The 20959-nt window shown below is 65.4% G+C and overlaps 4 protein-coding genes across 4 annotated transcripts; 2 read left to right on the top strand and 2 right to left on the bottom strand.

Moving 5' to 3' along the window:
• The first annotated feature begins 791 nt into the window (after nucleotides 1-791).
• On the top strand, nucleotides 792-926 carry LOC129145810 (uncharacterized). The gene has a single exon (XM_054695376.1). It carries the CDS (start codon nucleotides 792-794, stop codon nucleotides 924-926), a length of 135 nt encoding a protein of 44 aa, XP_054551351.1.
• Nucleotides 927-1266: 340 nt separating this feature from the next.
• DIABLO (diablo IAP-binding mitochondrial protein) lies at nucleotides 1267-8481 on the top strand. The gene is made up of 6 exons (XM_037511240.2): nucleotides 1267-1363; nucleotides 1976-2102; nucleotides 4863-4994; nucleotides 5711-5821; nucleotides 5983-6079; nucleotides 7638-8481. The coding sequence occupies exons 1-6, from the start codon at nucleotides 1314-1316 to the stop codon at nucleotides 7832-7834; spliced, it is 714 nt and encodes a 237-aa protein (XP_037367137.1). The 5' UTR covers nucleotides 1267-1313; the 3' UTR covers nucleotides 7835-8481.
• On the bottom strand, nucleotides 8477-9792 carry B3GNT4 (UDP-GlcNAc:betaGal beta-1,3-N-acetylglucosaminyltransferase 4). The gene has a single exon (XM_037511239.1). The coding sequence runs from the start codon at nucleotides 9790-9792 to the stop codon at nucleotides 8719-8721; it is 1074 nt and encodes a 357-aa protein (XP_037367136.1). The 3' UTR covers nucleotides 8477-8718.
• Nucleotides 9793-11740: 1948 nt separating this feature from the next.
• On the bottom strand, nucleotides 11741-20256 carry LRRC43 (leucine rich repeat containing 43). Its single transcript, XM_037509868.1, has 13 exons — nucleotides 20164-20256; nucleotides 18703-18966; nucleotides 17860-17970; nucleotides 16972-17111; nucleotides 16255-16493; nucleotides 15562-15769; nucleotides 15372-15391; nucleotides 15044-15272; nucleotides 13897-14038; nucleotides 13665-13820; nucleotides 13405-13593; nucleotides 13130-13163; nucleotides 11741-11880 (listed from the first exon to the last, which is right to left on the bottom strand). Exons 1-13 carry the CDS (start codon nucleotides 20254-20256, stop codon nucleotides 11741-11743), a joined length of 1965 nt encoding a protein of 654 aa, XP_037365765.1.
• Nucleotides 20257-20959: the final 703 nt, after the last annotated feature.

Below are 20959 nucleotides of genomic sequence, written 5' to 3'. Positions count from 1 at the left end.
TGAGTGGATTGGGGAAAGGGGTGCAAGTGGCTGGCATTGAGAGGAGTTGCCGGAGAGGGCAGCAGTGGAGGCAAAGGCTTATACTTGTTACCATCTGATTGTGTCTGTGGTGGGCAATATTAGGGTTGGATCAGATGCCTCCAAGCACCTTGGGGAAGGGGAGTCCAGCGACAAATAGATGGCCGCCAGCTGGCACTCCTGCTCTGAAGGGCATTTCACACCATGTACCAGAGCGCCTCAGCTTAGGGTGGGGAATTACAGAGGGTCTGTGGTGAGTCTCCCGCCTTTCTCCCACCCCAATGGGTCTCTTCTCCCCTCCCAGGCAGCTCTGTTCAAGTGCAGCTTGAGTGATGGGAAGAGAAAGCTTTATTATATCCATTAGCAGTACTCACAGTATTAAAAATGCAGGAGGTGGGTGGGAAGGAGAGGGCGGGCGGTGGTGAAGACTAATGCAGCAGGCGAGGCTCTGGGAACAAACTTCTCTGAGCCCAGAGCAGATCAATGAGGGGAAGTTTTAGAATTCTCCGGTGTAAATGCGAAGAGAAAGCGCAGGAGGTCATTATGGAGAAAACCATCCCTTGGCGCCTCCTTAGCCTTAAAGTGTGTTGACTTTTTGAGGGCCAGGGCCTGGTCCCACCCCCTGTATCCACTCTGCCTGGAACAGTGCCTGGCTCGGAGCACGTGCTCGGCGACGCCTGCAGGCGGTCGGGCCCGGGCGGGCTCCGTCGGCTGCGAGCTCAGGGTCTCCCGCACCCCTGTCCCGCAGGTGCTGGGGCCTCGCGCGCAGGGCAATGCCGGCCTCGTCCGCCGTCCACGTGCTGCGGCTGCTGCGGGAGCTGCTGGCCTTCGTGCTGCTCAGCTACACGGTGCTCATCGGGGCGCTGCTGCTGGCCGGCTGGACCACCTACTTCCTGGTGCTGAAGTGACAGCGCCCCGCCCGCCCCGCCCGCCGGCCGCACCCGACGCCGCCCGGCCGCCTGTCCGGCCGGTCGCGCCCCGCCCCCCCCAACGAGAGAGCTCGGCCTCCGGCCCGGGCGGGGCGGCCCCTCGCGACGCCGCCCGACCCCGGCTCCAGGGCCCCGGCCCGCTCCGCGCGCTCAGCCTCGGGACGGCCCCGCCCCGCGCGCCAGCTCCGGCGGTTGGGCGCTTAGCGCGGCCGTTACGGCCGTTAAACCCCGCCCCCTCCCCGCCTGCCCAATCCGGGCCGCGTCCTCGGGCGGGGGCGTGGCCATGGGGCGGCCAGAGGCGGCCGCGCCCCGCCCCCGCCTCGGCGTCACTTCCGGCGTGTGCGTCTGGCGTCCGCCCGCCGCGGAATGGCGGCTCTGAGGAGCTGGCTGTCGCGGAGCGTAGCTTCCTTCTTCAGGTACCGCCGCGGAGGGAGGTGACGCCGAGAGCACAGTAGCCGCCCGGCCGCCGCACGCGCCCTTCCTCGGCCGAGCGGCCCGCCCCTCTCCGCTGCCGAGGACGCCCGACTGCCCGGGGCCGCGGCCTCCCGCCCCTCGCCCGGCCCGGCCCGGCCCGCCTCCCCGGCCTGCCCGTTACCTCGGCTCCCGAGCCTCCGCCGGCCTGGCCTCCCGCGGGCCCCGTTGGCCCGGTGAGGTCACGGAGGAGCGCGGGGCGGGGCGGGCTTTGCCCGGGCGCCCTCCGGCGCCGAGGGTCGGGGTGCGGGCTGGCCTGGCCGTCGGCGTCCGGCGCCGCCTGCGGGAGCGCGTCTCGCGGCCTGGGGCGCCCCGAGCCAGGCACCTGCGGAACGCCCCGGATCCCTCGCCGCCTTCCGCGCCGCCGCCCAGCCCTTCCGGCGGGTTGGGGTCTCCCCAGGGCCCCCTGCGCCCCGCGGCGCCCAGTCGCCCGCCAGGCCCGGCCGGCGTGGTCTTGAGGCTCCTGTTTGGCCCCTGTTGGAATTCTCGGCCCCCGTGGTACCTTGGAGAGACGGCAGTGGGTGGCGGTGCCCAGTTCAGCCAGCCTGTGTTTCCAGGTACAGACAGTGCGTGCCGGTGGCCGCTCACTTCAGGAGGCGCTGCTTCTCGGAATTGATAAGACCATGGCACAAAACGGTTGCAGTCGGAGTCGGTGTGACCCTGTGTGCAGTTCCTATCGCGCAGGTAAACTACTGCCCTGGCTCTGCGCGCCTTGGAGTGCCGTGCGAGGCCTTTTGAAGTCTCAAGTGCCCAGTGATGCATCAGCCAGGCTCTCAGCTTTACCCACCTCTCCCGCCCGCAGCATGATGGTGTATTCTCCACGGGTGCCAGCCCCTTCTTTTCAGAGCTGAGCAAATATAGTCATGTTCCCATATGTGAAGTTGTTGTAGACCAACCCCGATACAAAACGGGGTGCCTAACTGTGGATCTGCTCAGGACATCATTTCTCCCTAACAAAGTTACTAAAACTATATAAAGGGGAAAGTTCTGTTCCCCACTCTGTCTCTGGTGAATCCTCTCTCTCTCTCTCTCTCTCTCTCTCTCTCTCTCTCACACACACACACACACCCCACCTCTGGCCTGTACCCCGGTTCTTGTATAAATAAATAATTTAAAAATCTTTAAAAAAATAAAGGCGAAAGGAGAGATCAGAACACATATAGTCTGCAATTCAACAGTTTACTACTTGTTAAGTGCCTACCATGAGAATGTAAGAACAAAACAAAGTTGCTATTCTCATAAAGCTTGGGGGGGGCAAGCAGATAGGCATAATACAAAATGCTAGGTGATATGGGCTAATGCAGAAAACAAATAGGATAAGCAAATAGGGCTGCTGGGAGGTGGTGGGTTTGTTTTATGTAAGGAGGTCACAGAAAGCGGTTCTGAGAAGGTGATGTTTAAGTAAAGACATCAAATGACCTTGAGAGAATGAACCAAAATAATACCTCGGGGCAAGAGCTTGCCAGGTGGGAGGAACTCTCATGTGCAAAGGCCAAGAAACAGGATATGTGTAATGAACAGCAAGGAGGTTAGTGTCCCTAGATTGGAGAGAGGAAGAGAGAAATAGATAATGTAAGAATTAGCTGAGGATCAAATCGTGTTTTGTGCTTTGTAGGCCATTGTAAAATTTTGGATTTTATTCTGAAAGTGAAACTGCAGAGGATTTTAACACAAGATTGTTACAAACTGACAAAAGTTTTTAAGGTTGCTGTGTGGAACCAGAAAGACCAATAAGAAGCTGTTGCTCTAGGCCAGCATCAAGTGGAGTGGGCCGCAGTGGAAATGGGGAGAAAAGTCTGAGTGTGGTCAGGAGGTGCTGCTGCTGAATTAGATGAGTGTATATAACCTAGATTGCAATGTGGAAAAGACCTAAGCAACTAAATGAAATTGCTGTTTACTAGGCTGGAGAGGAGAGGAGAGGGTTTAGAGGAGGAAACCAGTTTGGGGAATGTAGACAGATATGATTTTTAAAAAATCAGTGGCTGAGGGGCCTCCCCTGGTGGCGCAGTGGTTGAGTGCTGGGCTGTGAGGCTGCCCACAGCCTCTGCAGTGTCGGTTCTAATCCCCGGCTGCCAGCGAGGGTCCCACCAAAAAAAAAAAAAAAAAAAAAATCAGTGGCTTTGCTTTACCAAGAAGAACTAAACAACCCAGCTAAACCCGGTTTTGGCCAGTTAGTCCTTATACCTTATTTGTGTATTTATCACAAATATATTTCCAGCATGGCCCTCCGTCGTGTGTCCCGACAGCCAGCTCCCCCAGCACTCCCGTGCCCCGGCCAGTGCCCTCTCCCTGCTCCAGCTAGTGCTGGCTCCTGAACACACTTGTGTGCAACAAATGAATTTTCCTTATTGTACCTTCCAACTCAGGAGCCCTGGTCTAGTCCCTCCTCTCTTAAAGCCCCTCCTGACATGCAACAACAGTTTGATCACTTATCAGTCAGCAAGTCATAGTGGAAAGGGCACATACAAACTTGGGATTAAGTTTAAGCTTGAGGTCTAAATGTGTCGCTTAATGGGAGAAAGTTAGAAAACTAGTCAGAATTTCCATTTTAACAAATGGGGAAACAAGTGATAATACCTGGACAAGTGAATAATGCAGATTTTTATGTCAGTCAGCTTCTAGACTCAATTCACCCTGCCCCTTGTAGGCATTTTTTTTTTTAAAGATTTATTTACTTATACAAGCATTGGGTACAGTCAGAAGCGCGGGAGGGTGAGAGGATTTGCGCTCAACCGTTGAGCCACCGGGACGTTTAATTTTTTAGATTTGTTTCCAATTCTTTTTGGGAGGGGGGCGGGAAGGGGGAGAGGGGGAGGGGGACGGGGAGGAGGGCGACGGCGGGGTAAGGGAGATTTAAGGGGGAAGATTTATTGACACACACTAAGGGGAAGCTGCAGGCAAGAGGACAGGCCCGCTGCGCCCTGTGTGGGTTAGCTCCCTGGCTGGGGCTCGAACTCAGGCCACTGTGGCTTGATAGCGCTGAGTCTTAACCCCTAGACTACCAGGGAGGCTCCGATAAGCCTAGCTCTTGAAGCCTCTTCTTAACCTGTTCTCACTCGTGTAAGTGATTGGCCACCTGGGCGTGCGCCGGCCGGCGGACCCCCCCCCCCCCCCCAGTACACACACTGCCACGGCTCTCAAAAGTCACTTAATTTCCCAGTTTCCCCTAGCCTTTCACATGCTGAAGCTTTTTGATGGACGGAGAGTACATCTCAAGCATTTAACACTGATAATGAATAACTCATGGTACTTTACTGGTTATATAAAGAAATTTATTTGAATTATTTCAACATTGTCTTAGCTAAAATAAAGCTGAAAAAGTTAAAAAGCATAGAACAAATGCTTCTCTAAGCCCCAGGCACCTGCACACTCTTTCACTTGTCTCTGTATGATGAAGTTTTTAAACTAAGATGAGAAGCTGAGTGAAAATGTTTTGTCTTTCAGAAATCAGAGCCTCATTCTCTTAGTAATGATGTACTAATGAGGAGAGCAGTGTCCTTGGTAACAGATAGCACCTCTACCTTTCTCTCTCAGACCACGTATGCTTTGATTGAAGCCATCACCGACTACACTAAGGTAAGTGTCCTCTAAGCTAAGTCTTGATCATCTAAACCAGGAGTTAGCAAACTGGCTCACAGATCAAATCCAGCTGATGCTTGTTTTTGTAGTTTTCCGAGCACACAACCAGGTTCATTCGATGATATGTTCCGTGACTACTTTCATCAATGGAATGGTTGCAGCAAACTCTGATTAAGCCTAAGATGTTTACTCTGGCTCTTTACCAAAAAGGAGTTGGCTGAGACCTGATGTAAAGCACTGTATTTTAGACTTTTTCTGGGAACCCTTTTTTAACTATGTCAGCCCATTGTATAAGATAGGGGAAGCAAGCTGATCAAGGTCAGTCAGGGTTAAAGGGATCCACAATCCACCAGCAGCACCAGAGTTATTCTGTGAGGACAGTTTGAAAACCACCATAATGTGGGTGACCACAATGATTTGAAAGTCCTACTTATGTGTTTACCTTTATTTCCCGGCAGCTTTACCTCTGTCAACCTGAATTTTCCCTGTATATTTTGCTCTTTTGCCTTCTAAATTGCTGACAAGCTCTTAAAAACACAAGTTGACAAGGGGAGATACTCATGTCTTAGAACACCTTTACTTCATAGGACAGTTTAAATTCAGTGAGGCGGGACTGAAGAGCAGTTTCACTGTAATGGAACGTAATCTCATGAAGTTGTTTCGCTAACCCTAATATATGTCACTTATTTACTCAGACTCGTTTATATTTGTAGGCTGTTTATACCTTGATTTCGCTGTACCGGCAATATACAAGTTTGCTGGGGAAGATGAACTCCCAGGAGGAGGATGAAGTGTGGCAGGTGATCATCGGCGCCAGAGTGGAGGTAAACAGAAAAGCAGCTGTTTCTGCTGCACTGCTCCTGCCCCGTCGTGGCCCCCACAGCATTGCAGCTGGGCAGCCAGGAACTGTTCTCTCAATGTACTCATCTGAGTAAGTCCACTTAAGGTGCCTCACCTCTTCATGCTGTGTTTGGTTAATTTACAGATGACCTCAAAACAACAAGAATACTTGAAATTGGAAACCACTTGGATGACTGCAGTTGGTCTTTCAGAGATGGCAGCAGAAGCTGCCTACCAGACTGGTAAGTGGCATCTCCATAGTAAAACCCTGAACTTGGTTTTCATCTAGTTGTAAAATGAGGGACTTAGATAGTTTAAGGCCATAAGAAAATGTTTCCATTTCCAGTATATTAAACAACGCTTTATTTGCACAACAGGAAAAATAAACTTATAAACCAGACAGTAGAAGCTAGGTTGTCAATATCGAGAAAATGGAAGATGATAAAACTAATTTGGAAATTTTCATTGCTTCCAAGTAGATTCTATTTTTTTTAAATAACCGGATAATTTTATGACCAGTCATGGAGTCAAGACCATTGATCTATGTGAAGCTTTTTGGGTGGGTAGGAGTAGGGAGGCCCGGAATCTCAGTGACAAAGCCACTACCAGAACAGCTGTCACTGATTGAGCATGTGTTTGTCAGGCCTGATGGTAAACATTTCATATACTTTAAAGTAGGAGCTGTTGTCGTCATTCCCAGGTGGCCTCCCTGGTGGCGCAGGGGGTTAAGTCTCAGCACTGTGAAGCTATCAGCAGCCTCTGCAGCACAAGTTCTATCCCCCGCCAGGGAGCTGTCCACAGGGCGCATCAGACCTCTCCTGTCTCCCCGCTGCTCCCCTCAGCAGTGTGTTTCAGTAGATCCGCCTGTTCTGCTCCCCACTCTGTCTCTGGTGGGTCCTCTCACCCCACACCTCTGGCCTACACCCCAGTTCTTGTAGGCATAAATAAGTAAAAAATCTTAAAAAAAAAAAAATACCATAGTTCATTCAACATGGGGGGAAAACTGTCAACAGCATCCACTACTTGAGATCTGCAGACTAAATCGTAACAGTATATGCCTAAAAACTGATTTATGATTTAAATTTTAGTACAATTATGAGTAGAGAATATTCTTAACATAGTAAAGGTTAAATAATCCAATTAGTAAGAAAGATGAAGGTCAGACATTCAGAGAAAGATGCCTGCTCATCACCACCTTCCACCATTGCACTGGAGGTTCTCAATGTAGGGAGATTAAAAAAACCACCTGTTCTAGAAATGATTTCATAAAGTGTGCATATCTGTATAACAAAATGCACTAGTAGCGTGTAAAAGGAATCCTAGAACTCAGTTTTAAATGAAACAATTACAAAATATGTCCAGTATCTTTTATGTATTATGTGAGTTAACAGTAACACACTCTTTTCTGTGTGCCGTAGCCAGGTTAGCTATCTCTGAAGATCTGAGTAAGGTGATGAAAGAAACCTGAGAATTTTAATAGTGATCTTTTGTCAAAAAGAAACTGTATTAAGAAATTCATAAAGCATCTAGACCCAAAGCTAACTAAGCTTAGTAGCTACAAAATTGCGGGAACTATATTTCCTAATTATGATCGCCACAAGAGGCGCAGGTAGACGCTGGGGTGTTCACCATAAAGAGGAAGGAAGCTGCAAACCGGGATGTGGACATGGAGAAGGCTGGCGGGGGAGGGGCTTCAAGAGGGGCTCTGAGGACAAGCACAGGCCCTGGCCGCCTCACCTGTGTCCACTCGCCTCTCCTACCCTGTTCTTTGCTCAGCTTCATCGTCCTCTCCTTTCGCAGGAGCAGACCAGGCCTCTATAACTGCCAGGAATCATATTCAGCTGGTGAAATCGCAGGTGCAAGAAGTACGTCAGCTCTCCCAGAAAGCAGAAACCAAGTTGGCAGAAGCACAGACAGAAGAGCTCCGCCAGAAAGCACAGGAGGAAGTGGACGAGCGGGCTGAGCCAGAGCAGGAGGCTTATCTGCGCGAGGATTGAGGGCCGCGCCTCTGCCACGTTCCGGCGTGGGGAAAGCGAGGGTGGACGCAGCTTTCTCTGCGCGGAGAGGAGGCTGCGGGTCTCGTCCAGGGCCCATCGGGCCAGAGGCCTCTGTGCCGAGTGCCTGCCCCTCCCTGTGGTCTCCAGCTTGCGCTAGGCCTGTTTCTTAGCCATGGGCACTGCACCCCGTTTCACATTTCACCCCCCTCAGCTTCGCTGCCCTCTCATCCACTCTTCTGCCTTCCACCCGGAGCAGCTTACCAAGCTGGGGCAGGAGGAGGAGCCTCTTTTGTCATGCCCACAAGTTTAGTAGCTATTTAACTTTCGTTTTCCCTCTCACTCACCTTTTCCCATATGGTTTAGTGGCGGCTCCCTCCGGAGACAGGCGTTTCGGGGCGGGGAGGGGTGGCCGATCCCGTTAGATTTCTTTTTGTTCCTAACACCTCTGTCCTGACCGCAGCGCCCTGGAAGGACAGCTCAGGCCCAAGGAGCCGAAAGTCCTTTATTCGCAGGGGGCTGGACAGAGTGTCCCTGGTGCTCTCAACAGGACTGACTTCCGCACAGCTCTCATTTCCTTCTTTGAGTTTATTGTATCTGAAGGAGAATTTTTTTTTGCATTTAAAAAGGAAAATGTGTGTGATTTTCTGGAGCCCGCTGCAGCCTCCACTCCACCGCCAGGCTGGGACAGCCCCAGGGCCCCGGGATGCCCTTGGGGAGCACCCGTCTGGGGTGCAGCAGGCTTGTGTTTTTAATCAGCAGGGTTGGGGGGGAGGGGACGGAGACGCGGTGTTTCCTGCCGACTAGACGGCCAAGGGCCCACTGTCCCGGCTCCCAGTGTCCCGTCGTGACGGACGTCGGCACCGAGTCCCCTCTGGGGCTATTGCTCACTCTAGCCCTCGGCGCCCGGGCAGAGGGGCGGCTGCGCACTTGAGCCCCTCATCTGTCACCAGCGCCCACGTGGTCCACATCTCCAGGGGGCTGAGGCGGTGCACCAGCAGGAGCCCTCTGTACAGGCAGGGGTCCCGGGGGTTCAGGGGCTGCTGTATCCCAAAGGTCTTGAAGCCAGCGTGGTGTAGGGGGCTCACCCCCAGCCGTCGCAGGCACATCCCCACGAAGATGTCATCGATGGGGAAGAGCTCAGCCTCCTCCACGGCTGTCTGGAGGCGCCGCATGGTGGCTCTGGACACGACGTAGCCTCCGCCCCCCGCGTAGGGCGGGTAGTGGCGGGCCCTGTACATGGAGGGCGGGATGAAGTACTTGACCTTGGTGTTCCTGTTGGGCAGCGCCTGGCGGATGACGTCTCCCGCCAGGAGGTCCTGGGCTGGGTCCCGGCCGTCTAGGAACTCCAGGACGTTGGGGACGTGGACGAAGACGTCGTCGTCTCCCTTCAGCATGAAGTGGGCCCGAGGGCACGCAGCGGCCACCCAGCGCTGCAGGTGCAGCTCCTTGAGCGTCAGGTTGAAGAAGTCCTCGGCAAAGTCCCACTGCAGGATGTCGTGGAACTCCCGGCTCTCGTAGGCCAGCAGCTCGGCCGGGGGTGCGGGGCCTGCCACCCCTAGGAGGAACAGCAGCTTCAGCCGCCGGCCTCTGGCCCAGCGCCCCGCGCGCCCCCAGGTGCTGCGGATGGCCGCGCGCCGCTCCACGTGGCCGGGCTGCGACTTGATGGCCAAGAGCAGAAAGGTGTCCTCGGCACAGGCCGAAGGCGCCAGCAAGGTGGCGAAGCTGCGGCAGTGGCGATAGGTCAGGAAGAGGCGGTGGCGGCCGGGCAGGGACGGGGAGGCGTTGGCCAGCGTGAGGTTGGGCGGGCACGGGCTGCGGCGCGGGCCCGGGGGCGCCCAGAAGGGCTGGGGGGCCGGGGAGCCCCCCGCCGGCGCGGCCGCCCTCTTCAGGAGGAGCAGGCAGCCGAGCAGCAGCACCGCGGCGCTGGACAGCACCGGCCAGCCCGGCCTGCGGAGCATGGCGCGTCCTGCAAGGAGAGCGGGGTGAGCGCGGGGGGCCGCCGCCCTGGCCCTGAGGCCGGGGTTCCCGCGCCGGCAGCTCCCCCGCCGCCTGGGGCTTTTCCACGCTGTCCGCCGACTCCCGGGGGGCAGAGGCCCGGACCCAGCGCCCCCAGGTTCGCTTTTCCCGAAAGCACCGGCCGGCGCTTTCACCAGGCGCTCCCGGGCCGGGCTTTGCCCAGCAGGCCCGGAGCCTTCGCGCCCGGCGCCAGCGCAGCTGCGCCTGCTGGGCTCATTCTCCGCCCCAGCCCGGCCCGGGGGTTCCCACCTGAAGCCGAACCATTTCCAGAGTGCGTGGAGTTGGGGGGGGCGTCGGGACAGCCCGGGAGCTGCCCTTGGGGAGCCTGCGCCCGCGGAACCAGGCAGCGCCGCGGGTGGGGGCGCCGGGCTCCGGGCTTCAGGGGAGAGCCAGCTGCAGGCCCGGGGCTCCCCCGAGGCCCCCTCTCCCGCCCCCCCACCCCGGGCTCCGGCCTCCCCGCAGCCTCCACACCCTCTTCGGCGCCACCGCCCGCTGAGCCCGAGGCCTCCGGGCCCCGCGGCCCCCGCCGGAGCAGCTCTCGGCCGCCGCGCCGCCCCCGAGCCGGGGGTCCCGCCGCACTCAGGCGTCGGGCGCCAGGAGCTCCGGCCGCGCGGGCGGACGCGACGAGGCCGTGTGACCAGCGCCGCTCGGCGGCCCCGGGAGCGGGGAGGCGGCCGCAAGGGCGGGGGCCGGTGCCCGCCAGAGGGGCGCGGGGGCGAGGGAGGGCGCGGCCGGGGCAGGACCGCCGAGACGGGGCGCCGGCGGGGAGCGGCCACGGGGTGCGCTGGGGGGGCTGGCGGGGTGCAGGGGGTGCCTGGCTGGGAGGGGCGCCGCCGCTCCCCGGGCGACGGCGGGGGGCCGGGCGCGCGCTCCGCAGGACCGCGGGGCGAGCCCGGGAGGCGCCAGGGGCGGCCGCGGCCTGAGGTGCCGCACCCGCCGAGGACCCGCCGCGCCCCCTCCTCAGGGAGCCCCAAGGCGAGACCTCGCCCGCGTCCGGGGCCTGCAGCTGTTTCTGGGGCGTCGGGCGGCGGCCGAGGGTCCTCGGCGGGCCGCGAGTGGCGGACCGGGGGCGGCTTCTCTCCGGCGCAGCCTCCGCGGGGCCGCGGCCCGGCCCAAACGCCGCGGGGGCCGGAGCCAGTCCCGCCCCGTCGTGGGCCCGCGGCCGGCGCCAGCCCGGAGCCCGCTGCACGTCCCGGCGTTCGCGCCCCGGCGGGGCCAGCAGAGCCGAGCGGCAGCGGGAGGCGCGGGGACCCCACGTCCACCGCAGCGGGACGACCCCCGCGCCAGCCCGCGCGCAGGGAGACACGCTGCCCCCGGGGCCCCGAGCCCGCACGACCGCCCCCGGGGCCTACCTGCGCCGGGCGGAGGCGGGAGCGAGGGCCGCGGCACCCTCTGCGCGGGCCGCTCCGGGTTCCCCCGCGTCTGCACGCACCTGCGCCACACCCGCACCTGCGCCCCGCCCGCCCGGCCCTCGCGGCCCCGCCCACCCGGCCCTGCGCCCCGCCCACCCGGCCCTCGCGGCCCCGCCCGCCCGCCCCTCGCGGCCCCGCCCATCCGGCCCTGCGCCCCGCCCACCCGGCCCTCGCGGCCCCGCCCACCCGACCCTGCGCCCCGCCCACCCGGCCCTCGCGGCCCCGCCCATCCGGCCCTGCGCCCCGCCCGCCCGGCCCTCGCGGCCCCGCCCGCCCGCCCCTCGCGGCCCCGCCCACCGGCCCTCGGGGCCCCGCCCACCGGCCCTCGCGCCCCGCCCACCCGGCCCTGCGCCCCGCCCACCCGGCCCTCGCGGCCCCCCCCCGCCCGCCCGGCCCTCGCGGGGACGCCCCTCCCCGGGCGCGGGGAGACCGAGCGCGGCGGCGGCAGAACACGCGGGGCCGGTGGTCAGAACAGCCTTTAGTCGGGGCCCAGCAGGGGGACCGCGCGCAGCGCCTCCTCGGCCGAGCGGCTCTGGCCCAGCTGCACCTGCACCTCCACCGTCAGGGGCTCGGGCCGCGGCGGCGCGGGCGGGGCGGGCGCCCACGACCGCCTCTTGTCTGCGGGGAGAGCGCGGGTCGGGGCGCCAGGGCCGCTGCCTCCCGCCGCCCCGGAGCGGCCGGCGGCCCCAGCCCCGAGCGTCTCCTGCCCTCCCTTCTCGGCATTTTTTCTTCCGTTGAAATAAGATTCTCCGCAGACTCGGCGTCTGGCCGCGCTCGGGGCACGGGCCGCCCTCGCCCCCGCCCGCGGCCGCCGCCCTCTCGGGCTGCCGTGAGCCGGGTCGCCAGGGCCCTGCCTTCCGCAGCCCCGACCCCAGGGTCCCCCCTCCTCCCCAGCCGGCTGGCTCCTTCCAGGACTCAAACCGGGGGCCTCCCTGCTGGCCAGGGGTTACGCTGCAGCCCGTGAAGCTGTCCCAGCCGCGGCAGCACGAGTTCGATCCCGGGCCAGGGAGCAGCCCACAGGGCGCCGCAGACCCCTCCTGCCTCCCCGCGGCTCCCTCCGCCGTGTGCTTCAGTGGATCCGCCTGTTCTGCTCCCGCTCTGTCTCTGGGGAGTCCTCTCACCCCCGCCCCCACACCTCTGGCCTGGACCCCAGCTCTTGTATGCATAAATAAATCTTTTTAAAAAAGAAAAGAAAAGAAAACTGAAACCTAAGCCTCCTCTATTTCAGACGCTCCGTGGCTGCCCGCGGCCCGGCCAACACGTCTGAGCCACGCAGCGGCCTGTGAGGGCCCGAGGCCGGCGGCAGCAGCTGGACAGTCGGGAGCCAGAAGGCCAGGGCGCCCGGTTCAGAGTCCCCTCCCCCTGGCCCCTCCACAATGCCTGTCCCGGCATCACCCCCGGCTGCGGGAAGACGGGGTGGGAGCTGGGCAAGCGTGGCCTTCCCGCCTGCTGGAAGCCGGGGTTCCCGCGCCGCTCCTCCCGCCCCAGGGGAGATGCTGCCATCGTCGGAATGTCTGCCCCCTCCCGCCCGATTCCTGTGTTGAGCCTGAACCCCGAAAGGCAAAGGCGCTAGGAGATGGGCCTTCAGGGGGTGCTTCGGTCACGAGGGAAGAGCCCCCATGAGGGGTTGAAGCCCTGGTAAAGAGGTTCCAGAGAGACCTCTGACCCCCAAAAGGGGCGGACAGAGCAGAGCGGCTCAGCCCGCGGCGGGGCTCGGGGCTCACCTGTCCCCGGCGGCCTGGGCCTGGGCTTCCCGCCGTCAGAAGCTGCAAGAAGCAAACCCCGCTCTGGACCAGCGCCCTCGCCGCGGCCCCGGTTCCACGGCCCGAAGGGGCGCACCCTCCGGGAGCCCCACCCCGCGCCGCACCTTTCGGGGCCTTCTTGCCCTTCGCCTTTGAGTCCTGAGAGCGAGAACCACAAAAGATCTTACTGGGGCGCGGGAAGGGGCAGAGGCTCCCGCCCCTGAGAGGGCCTCGGGGCCAGGAGGCGGGTCAGGGTGTCCCGGGCGGAGGTGCTGGGGCTGCCCGGGGGGACTCCGGGGAGGGGTTCAGAGCCCGCCTCCCCCCCCTCCTCCAGGGCCAGCCCGCCGCCCCTCCTCGGCCAGCCCCGTTTCTGGGGGGCGGGTGACGGGGCGCCCCGTACTCTCAAAAGCGGCGGCTTCTCGGTGTCCGGGACGTGGAGCACCCCGAAGTCGCAGAGCGCGGCCACCAGCGGCTCCCCGGCCAGCAGGGGCTCGAGGGCCACCGGGCTGCTGCCCAGCACCCGCAGGACGGGGGGGTCCTGGCGCAGGTCCTTGGGGAGCTCTTTCTTCTTCTTGACCAGCTTTCGCTCCTGGGGGGCAGGCCCGGGGTGAGCCGGGCGGCCGGGGAGCCCTGCGCCGCCACGAGGCCGGCCCCACGCACCTTCTCCTCCTTCCCTGCCCGGTCCCTCGCGGGGCCCCCCTTCTTGTCCTGCTCGTCTCTGCCCTTCTGGTCTCTCGCCCGCTTCTCCTTGTCCGGGGCCCGCCTCCTGCCGGGCAGGGAGCTGTCGGAGGGCGGCGCCGCGGCCCAGGAGACGATCTGGAGGGCGGGCGGGTCTTTCTGGAAGGCCGACGGGGCGCCGGCCCCAGGACACCCCGCAGAGCCCCGCGCCCACCTTCTCCTCCACGACGGTCACCGTGGTCCCCGCCAGCAGGAAGGCCTTGAGCCGGCGCAGGTCCGCCAGCGCGTGGAGCATCTCGTAGCCGAAGGCCACGGCCTCGGCCCAGGGCCTGTGCGCGGTGCTGAAGAGGACCGTCCTGGGGGACGCGCGCGTCAGGGCGGCCCGGGCGGCCCGCGGGGGAGAGGGAGCCCGAGCACAGGGTCCCTCGGGCCGCAGCCCGCGACGGCAGAGAACAATCCAGAACAGTCCAGAAGCTCCGCGCGGCAGCGGGAACCCGCCGGCTCCCGGCGCTCCCGGCGGTGCGAAGGGGACGCCTGGAGCCCGCGAGCCTCCCCGGCCCCGGCCGCAAACGGAGCGCGGCAGGACTCGGGCGGGCGGCCCCGGGACGATGCCCTGCCTTGGGCGAGCAGGGGGGGGCGGGGGGCCGGGGGGGGGCGGGGGGGGCGCTCGCAGGCCCGCCCGACCGACCCCAGCCCGCGGGGGAGAAAGCGCGGCTCGCGCCGGGGGAGCTGGGAGGGCGTCAGCCTGGGGGTGCCCCCCCCAGTAGAGCAGGGCTCAGCGCAGCCCGCGCGCCCCAGAACGAGGCCTCAAGCCCTGTGAGTTCACCCCCCGGGCCCGGGGGTGAAGCTTCTCTGCTCGGCCCAGGCGGCGGCCAGGTGGGCTCACCACAGAATTGGCCGAAGCTCGTGCCCCCATCTGCACATTCCTGCCCCTTTCGTTAAGCAAAACTGGTGAACCCCCCCTCCCCCCGGACCCCACCTGCGCGCCCCTCCCCCTGCCCCCAACTGGGCAAGTGTTTCTCTCTGCAGCCTGAAGGCCCAGCGGGGATTCTCCCCATGGGCCCCCCCCAGGTGCGTCCTCACCTGCGCTGCCCCGAAGTCAGGAGCCCCGGAGGCCCTCAGCACCCCTGGGCCCAAAGCACTGACTAAAGAAATGCCGGGATCAGAGGTTGCGGCCATTCAGGGAGCGGCGGCTCGGGGGGCCTTCGAGGGCCCGGGGAGAGGACAGCGCGAGGCCCACCCGCCGCCCGCGGGGCCCAGCGGGGAGGCGCAGCCGCGATGGCGCCTGGGCCAGGAGGGAGCCGCAGGGCTGGCTGTGCCCCTGGCGGCCCGGGCCTCCCCCGCCGGGCCTCCCTCCTTACCCCGGGGACGGGAAGAGCCGGGGATCGATCTTGGGGCGCAGCTTGGCCAGCTCCTCGGCAGAGTTGGTGGACTTGGGCAGGGCTGCCAGCATGCCCGCCTCTTCCAGCTCTTCCGGCTCGGACGCCGGGGACAGCTCCGCAGAGCCCTGCGAGCCGTCCACCTCCTCCAGGAAGTCCTCGCCGAGCTGCTCCGAGGACAAGGGCTTGACGATCTGCAGAGGAGACGGTGCTGCCCAGGGCCCACGCCGGGCGGGCTGAGCGGACCCTGGCCTCAGAGGCGGGGGCACAGAGCCCGGCTTGTGGCTCCTGAAAGTTCTGCGCCAAGAACAAAGCAGCAGCGCGGGTGTCCTCGCCTCCCGCGGGCCCGTCGCAGCGAGGCAGGACCCCCGCGCCGCCTGGCTGGGGAGCCGGGCTGAGCAGCAGGGAGCTCAGGCAGGGGAGCCGGCCCCCCGCTTCGGCGGGAAGAAGGGGTGCGGGTTCCCGAGCAGTGTCGGCCTGGCTGCCGGCCGCGGGGGGGCGGGGCGCAGGCGCTCACCTCGGCCAGCACGCTGCTGCCGTACTGGGTGCCTTTGCTGCCTTCGTCCTCCACGAAGTCGTAGGTGACGTAGTAGCTGTAGGTGACGAAAGGGCCCTGCGGCCCGGGCTCCGGGTCCGAGACACTGGGGTCCGGGAGCCCCACGACATTTCCGATCGTCACCACCAGCTGCGCCTCCTGCGCCAGGAACTCTGCAGGGGGGACGCGGCAGTGCGGGAGCTCGAGCGAGGGGGCCCCGTCCCCGCCACCCAGGTCTGCGCCCCGCCGTCCGCGGACTTCTGAGCCCGAGCACGGGGAGTGGGGGGCCCGGACACCGACCCCCGGCGCGGCCCCTGCAGCCTGTGCAGCAACGTTGCAGATCAAGGGCCTCTGTCTCCCTGGGGGGCGCCTGGGAGGCTGCCGGAGCCCCTGTTCTCACCCTGGCGTGAGCTCCCCAGCCTGGAGAAGGCCGCGGTGCACCTCGCGGTGAGGCCACCAGGGGGGGACCTCAGGCCGCCACGGGAGGCCGGTTTCCCGCGGCCAAGGGAGGGAGGGGACGGCGAGCAGCCTCCTGGCCAGTCCCGTCCCCAGGATCCCAGTCACGGGGGTCAAAATCCGGGTGCGGACTCTGACCAAGGAGGCGAGCCGACGGCCAGCCCGCGGCCGGGGCCTCCGTGGAGGCGGGGCAGCCCCTCACCCCCGATGTGGCTGAGCCTCCGGAACTGGTGCTTCTCGCTGGGAGACACGGTGATGTCGTCCAGCACGCAGAGCCGGGCCAGGCTGTCGATGGTGAAGCCGCGGTAGTAGGGCACCAGCGCCAGCGGGTTCCCCTGCAGCAGCAGCAGCCGCAGGCGGGGCAGCGAGCGCAGGCTGGCGACCATGCTCTGCAGGCCCGTCAGGTCGTTGAAGCTCAGGTCCAGGGAGACCAGGTTGGGCCTGGATGGTGAGCGGGTCCGGGGGTCAGGAGGGGACTGTCCTGGACAACCTCAGGCGCACGCTGACTTCAGCGCCATCCGGCGTGGCCCGAACTTCTGAACCCGGGCCACCGGGGGGCGGGGGTGCTGTCTGGAGACTGGGAGGTCCCATCCGGGGCCGGAGGCCGGGGGGCCGCCCAGCGTGCTGCAGGCCCGGGACAGCCCGCACTGAGTGACCGTGGGGCCAAGGGCGGCAGCCCAGGGCTGAGGACTGGCCGGGCAGCGGGGTCGGGGCGGGCACTCTCACTGCGCCCACGAGCCCCGCGCGGCTCCAGGGCCCTGAGGGGGGCATTCACTGCGGGGGACATAAATCCTAGGCCTGCAGCTCGCGGCCAAGCAGGAGCTGCTACAGAAGAGAGCAGGGCCGGCTCGCCAAGCCACTGGGGGCACAGCCCTGCCTGCCGCTCGGCCCCGTCCTCCCTCAGGCCGGGCCGAGTTACCAGTGGTTCGAGGTGACGAAGGCACTTTCCAAGGGGCCCAGCAGCTTGTTGTGGCCGAGCCCCAGGTGCTGCAGCAGGGGGGGCGGGCGCGCGCACAGGCACTGCAGGCTGCACATCTGGTTGCCGTAGAGCTCCAGCACCTGGCAGGGAGGGGCCCTCAGTGCACCCCGGGGGCCCCCCCACCGCTGCGGGAGCCGGAGGAGCCTCGGCCCTGTGCCCGGCTGGGCTCCCGCAGGAAGCATTCCCGGGGCGGGCGCTGTGGACCGTTCTTGAGGGGGAACTGGAACGGGTCGGGGCGGGCAGGAGAGGACACACCCGGCATTTTGGCACCTGAGCCCAGGCGTCGGCTCTCGGCGAAACCAGCCGGCCCTGGACGGCATAAGGGGCAGCCCCGGCCCGCAGGGAGCGCCCGGCCCTCTCCCCGCGGCCTCCGGTCTCGGCCTTTAGCGTGGACGCCACTGCCCCAGGCCCGGCCGAGGGCTCACGATGGAGCCCGGCCCACCCTCCGCTGGGGGGGGGGTGAAACACACGCCCCGCGAAACCTGCCGTCCGCCCGGGGCCCGGGGACGGTTCGCCGGCGGGAGCGTCCGCAGCGCCAAGCGGCACCGTCGCAATCTCCGAAATTTGTCACCGCCCCACGGGAGCTGCCCCGGGAAGCCACCACCCCGGCTGCCCGCCGGCCCGGCCGCTCCCCGCCCGGGAACAAGAGCCGAGCCCCTGCCTGCGGCTCTGGGGGGGGCCTGGGACTGGAACTGCGGGGCCTGGGCAAAGTCGCTGAACTTCTGCCTCGGCCAGACCACGCCCGGGCTGCGCTCGGCCCCAGCACCCCCCGGGCCTCCCGAGGCAGGGCAGGGCCTGCGGGCGTCGCTGGCCCCAAGGGACCTTTACCTTGAGGGTCGGGGGCAGATGGGCGGCGTCGATCTCCCGGATTCGGTTGGCGCTCAGCACCAGCTCCTCCAGCCTCCGGAACCGCAGCAGGTCCCTGTCCACCTCGTCCACCTGCGGGGGAAGCGGAGCGGGAGCGCTGCCCCAGGCCCGCCGCCAGCGGGCGGCTCCTCGAAGCCTTCTGCGTCCTTCACCCTCAGCCCTCCTCTGCCTGGAGCCCGCACCACACCCGCCGTCCCGGGTCCCCTCCGCCGCGAGCTGCTTCCCCGAGCCCCGGGGACCCCGAAGGGCTTGAGCAGTCGCGCCGGCTCCCGAGCTCAGGCTGGAGGTGCAGGGCCGGGAGGCCCGGCTTCCGTATGGTTCTGGAGACATCGGGCCTCCGGGGCCCTCTCCTCCAGGGGCACCGACGGGGCCAGCTGCGCCAGGATTGAGGGGTCCCCCGACATGACACTCGCAGCGCCAACACCAGGGAAGTCCTAGGCACACTGGTGGGAGCGCCCCGCCCCCCGCCCCCCGCCCCGGGCCTGGGTGTCACCGTTTCCTCGGGAAACGAGCCAACTCAGGGACCAGGTGTCCCCGGCACTTGGGGCTCTGCTGGGCCAGGCGCAGAGCAGGCTTCTCAGGGCCAGACTCTCCCGGGCGGCCGGCTCCCCGCCCCGGCCCGCGGTCGGAGGACGAAACCAGCGCGGGCCTTCAAAGGGCGCCCCAGGGCAGGCCGGGAGCGAGCTGCAGGGCACGCGGGCGCCCCTCTCCAGTCTCCAGCACAAGCCCCAGCTGGCCCGCGGCCTCCCACCGAGCCCCTGGGGCTCACCCTCATGCTGCCGCCAGCCCCCCCCAGCGGCTCACCTCCTTGTCCACCACCCGCAGGGACCGGAAGTAGGAGAAGAAGAAGCCGTCCGTGATCACCGGGGGGCTGCGGATGGCCAGCTCCCTCAGGAACCGGTCCTCGGCGCTGGAGCCCTCCGGCAGCGCCCAGGGGGACTGGGGGCTGCAGGCCAGGTCCAGCAGGGCCTCCACCGTCTCCTCCCCGGGGCTCACGGCCTCCTCCTCCTCCCCGGGGGCCGGCTCCTTCCAGGTTCGACAAGTTTGAGGCAGAAAACGGGACTTATTCTGCAGGGAGGAGAGAGACCTCTGGCTGGGACCGTCTCCCAGGGATCTGAGACACTCAGGCCCCAGCAGGCCGAGCAGCAGGACGGCCGGGCCGGCGTGTCTAGACCCTGGGCAGTGAGGAGCAGCGCTTGTGGCGGCTGCGGCTGCAGATCTCACGCTGGACAAGGGGAGACGCGCGGCTGGAAAGGTCCATTCCTGCCTCTAGGGGGTTGTTCTCAACCTGGGAACCTCGCGGCCGCAAGGCAGGTGATGAGACACTTGATGTGCCACGTGCAGGCTCAGGGGCACGCGTGAGTCAAGGAGAGCGCAGGGGGGCAGCGGGCTGAGGGGCAGGCCCAGGGCCTGTCCAGGCGGCGGTGGTGGACAGAATTGGCCCCAGAGGCGCCTTCTCCCACCGCTGCCCGGGGATGAGATGCGCGGAGACCCTCCACGGCAGCCCCAGCCAGGCCTGAGTGAATGAAGGGCCCTGACTGGCTCCTCCAGGCAAATGGGGCCACATAGCCCCCCTCTGCCCCGCGGGAGACCCAAAGTGGCCCCAGGCTCATTTGAGAAGCCGGACCCCTTCTCTGGGCCTGCTGGCGCCCCCCCCCCCCAGCAGCTCGCAGGACCAGCGCAGCAGGCAGAGGGGGCGGCCCTCGGGCGCCACCTGCTGGCTTTACCCCCCCACCCCGCACCCGTCCCGGGGCAGGGCTCGCTCCACCCCCCCGCCCCCCGGGAAGCGGCGGAGGGAAGCCTCCCTCCCCCAGAGACTGGAATGCAGAAGTCGAGACTCTCTCCGATCCACCAGCCTCTCGGCGGCAGAACGGAGGGGGCTCGGGGGGTCTGGGGGTCTCCCCATGTGTCCTTTGGATCTTCGCCCGGATGAGCTTCTCTCCCCAGGAGCCTGGAATCTGCTGGCCCAGGTCCCTGCGCCCCGCCTGGGTGCGCGCCCACAGGTCCAGGCGGGCCCTATCCGTGCCCCCGCAGGGCCCCGGGCCCCAGAGCGCCCGCCCCACCCCCAGGTCAGGCCGCTCCCGAAACGCCCAGACCCGCACCTCCCCGCCGGCTGCTCCCGGACCCGCGGCTCCCGGGGCGCCCCGCCCTGCCCCGGCCCGTGCCTGCAGCCCCCGGGCCCGGGCCCGCAGGCCGCCCCGCCGCACCCCGTTACCGCGCCCCGCCCGCACCCCGTTACCGCACCCCGCCCGCGCCCGCCCGCACCCAGCTGCCCGCGCCGCACGGGAACTCGCGCAGGCACAGGCGCCGCAGGTGCTCGCGGACCGCGGCGCTCACGGTGCTGCGCGGCGCCTCCATGGCGCCCGGCCGCTGCTAGGCAACCGCGGGACGCGCGCCCGCCCAGCCCCCCCGCGCGCACCGGGGCCTCCCTCGCACCCACCTGCGCGCCGCCCCCGAAGCACCGCGCACCCCGCCCGGCGGAGCCCGCCTGCCCCGAGCGCGCCGCGGCCGCTCCGCGGGGTTCCGCCCGGCACCCTCCGGGCCGCGCGGGCCACCAGCCCCGTGGGGCCGCCAAGGAGGCTAAGTCCGAGGCCCGACCCCCTGAGCGCCTCCACGCGGCTCCCGCGCGGCGCTCCTAGCCCTGAGCCCCGGCTGCCTCCCCGCTCGCTTCAGCGCCAAGACCCGGGCCCGGCCTCGCCCCGCGGCCCGTCCTCAGAGCGTCGGGCCCGGGCCCAGGGGCGCTGGGGCCGCGCGTTGGGAGCCGGGTGGCGACCTCACGGGAGAGGCCGACTCTGGATCCCGCGGTGGGGGTGGGGGTGGGGGTGCAGCTCGTCCCGGCAGCTGTTGCGCCAGGAGCAGGACAGCGCGGGAACGCGGAGCCCAGCGGCCCGGCGAAAGCAGGAGGCGCCGCCACTAAGCGCCAGGCTAGGCCTAGGGAGGCCGGGCTGTGTGGCACAGCTCACACCCCATGACTCCACCCGTTTAACGTGCACGAGAATACAAGGACTGGCTGCAGGCCAGAGGCGGCGGGAGTGGGTGGGAGGATCCACCAGGACAGTGG

Source organism: Talpa occidentalis, unplaced genomic scaffold (assembly GCF_014898055.3).
Source record: "Talpa occidentalis isolate TD23 unplaced genomic scaffold, MPIMG_talOcc4v2.1 talOcc4.14, whole genome shotgun sequence".
Taxonomy (NCBI): Eukaryota; Metazoa; Chordata; class Mammalia; order Eulipotyphla; family Talpidae; genus Talpa; species Talpa occidentalis.
This window is presented reverse-complemented; position numbering and strand designations above follow the sequence as displayed.

Bases quoted from the DNA above. Each gene is read 5' to 3' on its own strand.
- LOC129145810 (XM_054695376.1), top strand. From the start codon at position 792: ATGCCGGCCTCGTCCGCCGTCCACGTGCTGCGGCTGCTGCGGGAGCTG.
- DIABLO (XM_037511240.2), top strand. From the start codon at position 1,314: ATGGCGGCTCTGAGGAGCTGGCTGTCGCGGAGCGTAGCTTCCTTCTTC. The intron at 4,995-5,710 runs GTAAGTGTCCTC...TTATATTTGTAG, and splicing joins CCATCACCGACTACACTAAG to GCTGTTTATACCTTGATTTC. The intron at 6,080-7,637 runs GTAAGTGGCATC...CTCCTTTCGCAG, and splicing joins AGAAGCTGCCTACCAGACTG to GAGCAGACCAGGCCTCTATA.
- B3GNT4 (XM_037511239.1), bottom strand. From the start codon at position 9,792: ATGCTCCGCAGGCCGGGCTGGCCGGTGCTGTCCAGCGCCGCGGTGCTG.
- LRRC43 (XM_037509868.1), bottom strand. From the start codon at position 20,256: ATGGAGGCGCCGCGCAGCACCGTGAGCGCCGCGGTCCGCGAGCACCTG. The intron at 16,494-16,971 runs GTAACTCGGCCC...CTCACCATCCAG, and splicing joins TTCGTCACCTCGAACCACTG to GCCCAACCTGGTCTCCCTGG. The intron at 13,594-13,664 runs GTGCGTGGGGCC...CCTGCCCCCCAG, and splicing joins GGGCAGGGAAGGAGGAGAAG to GAGCGAAAGCTGGTCAAGAA.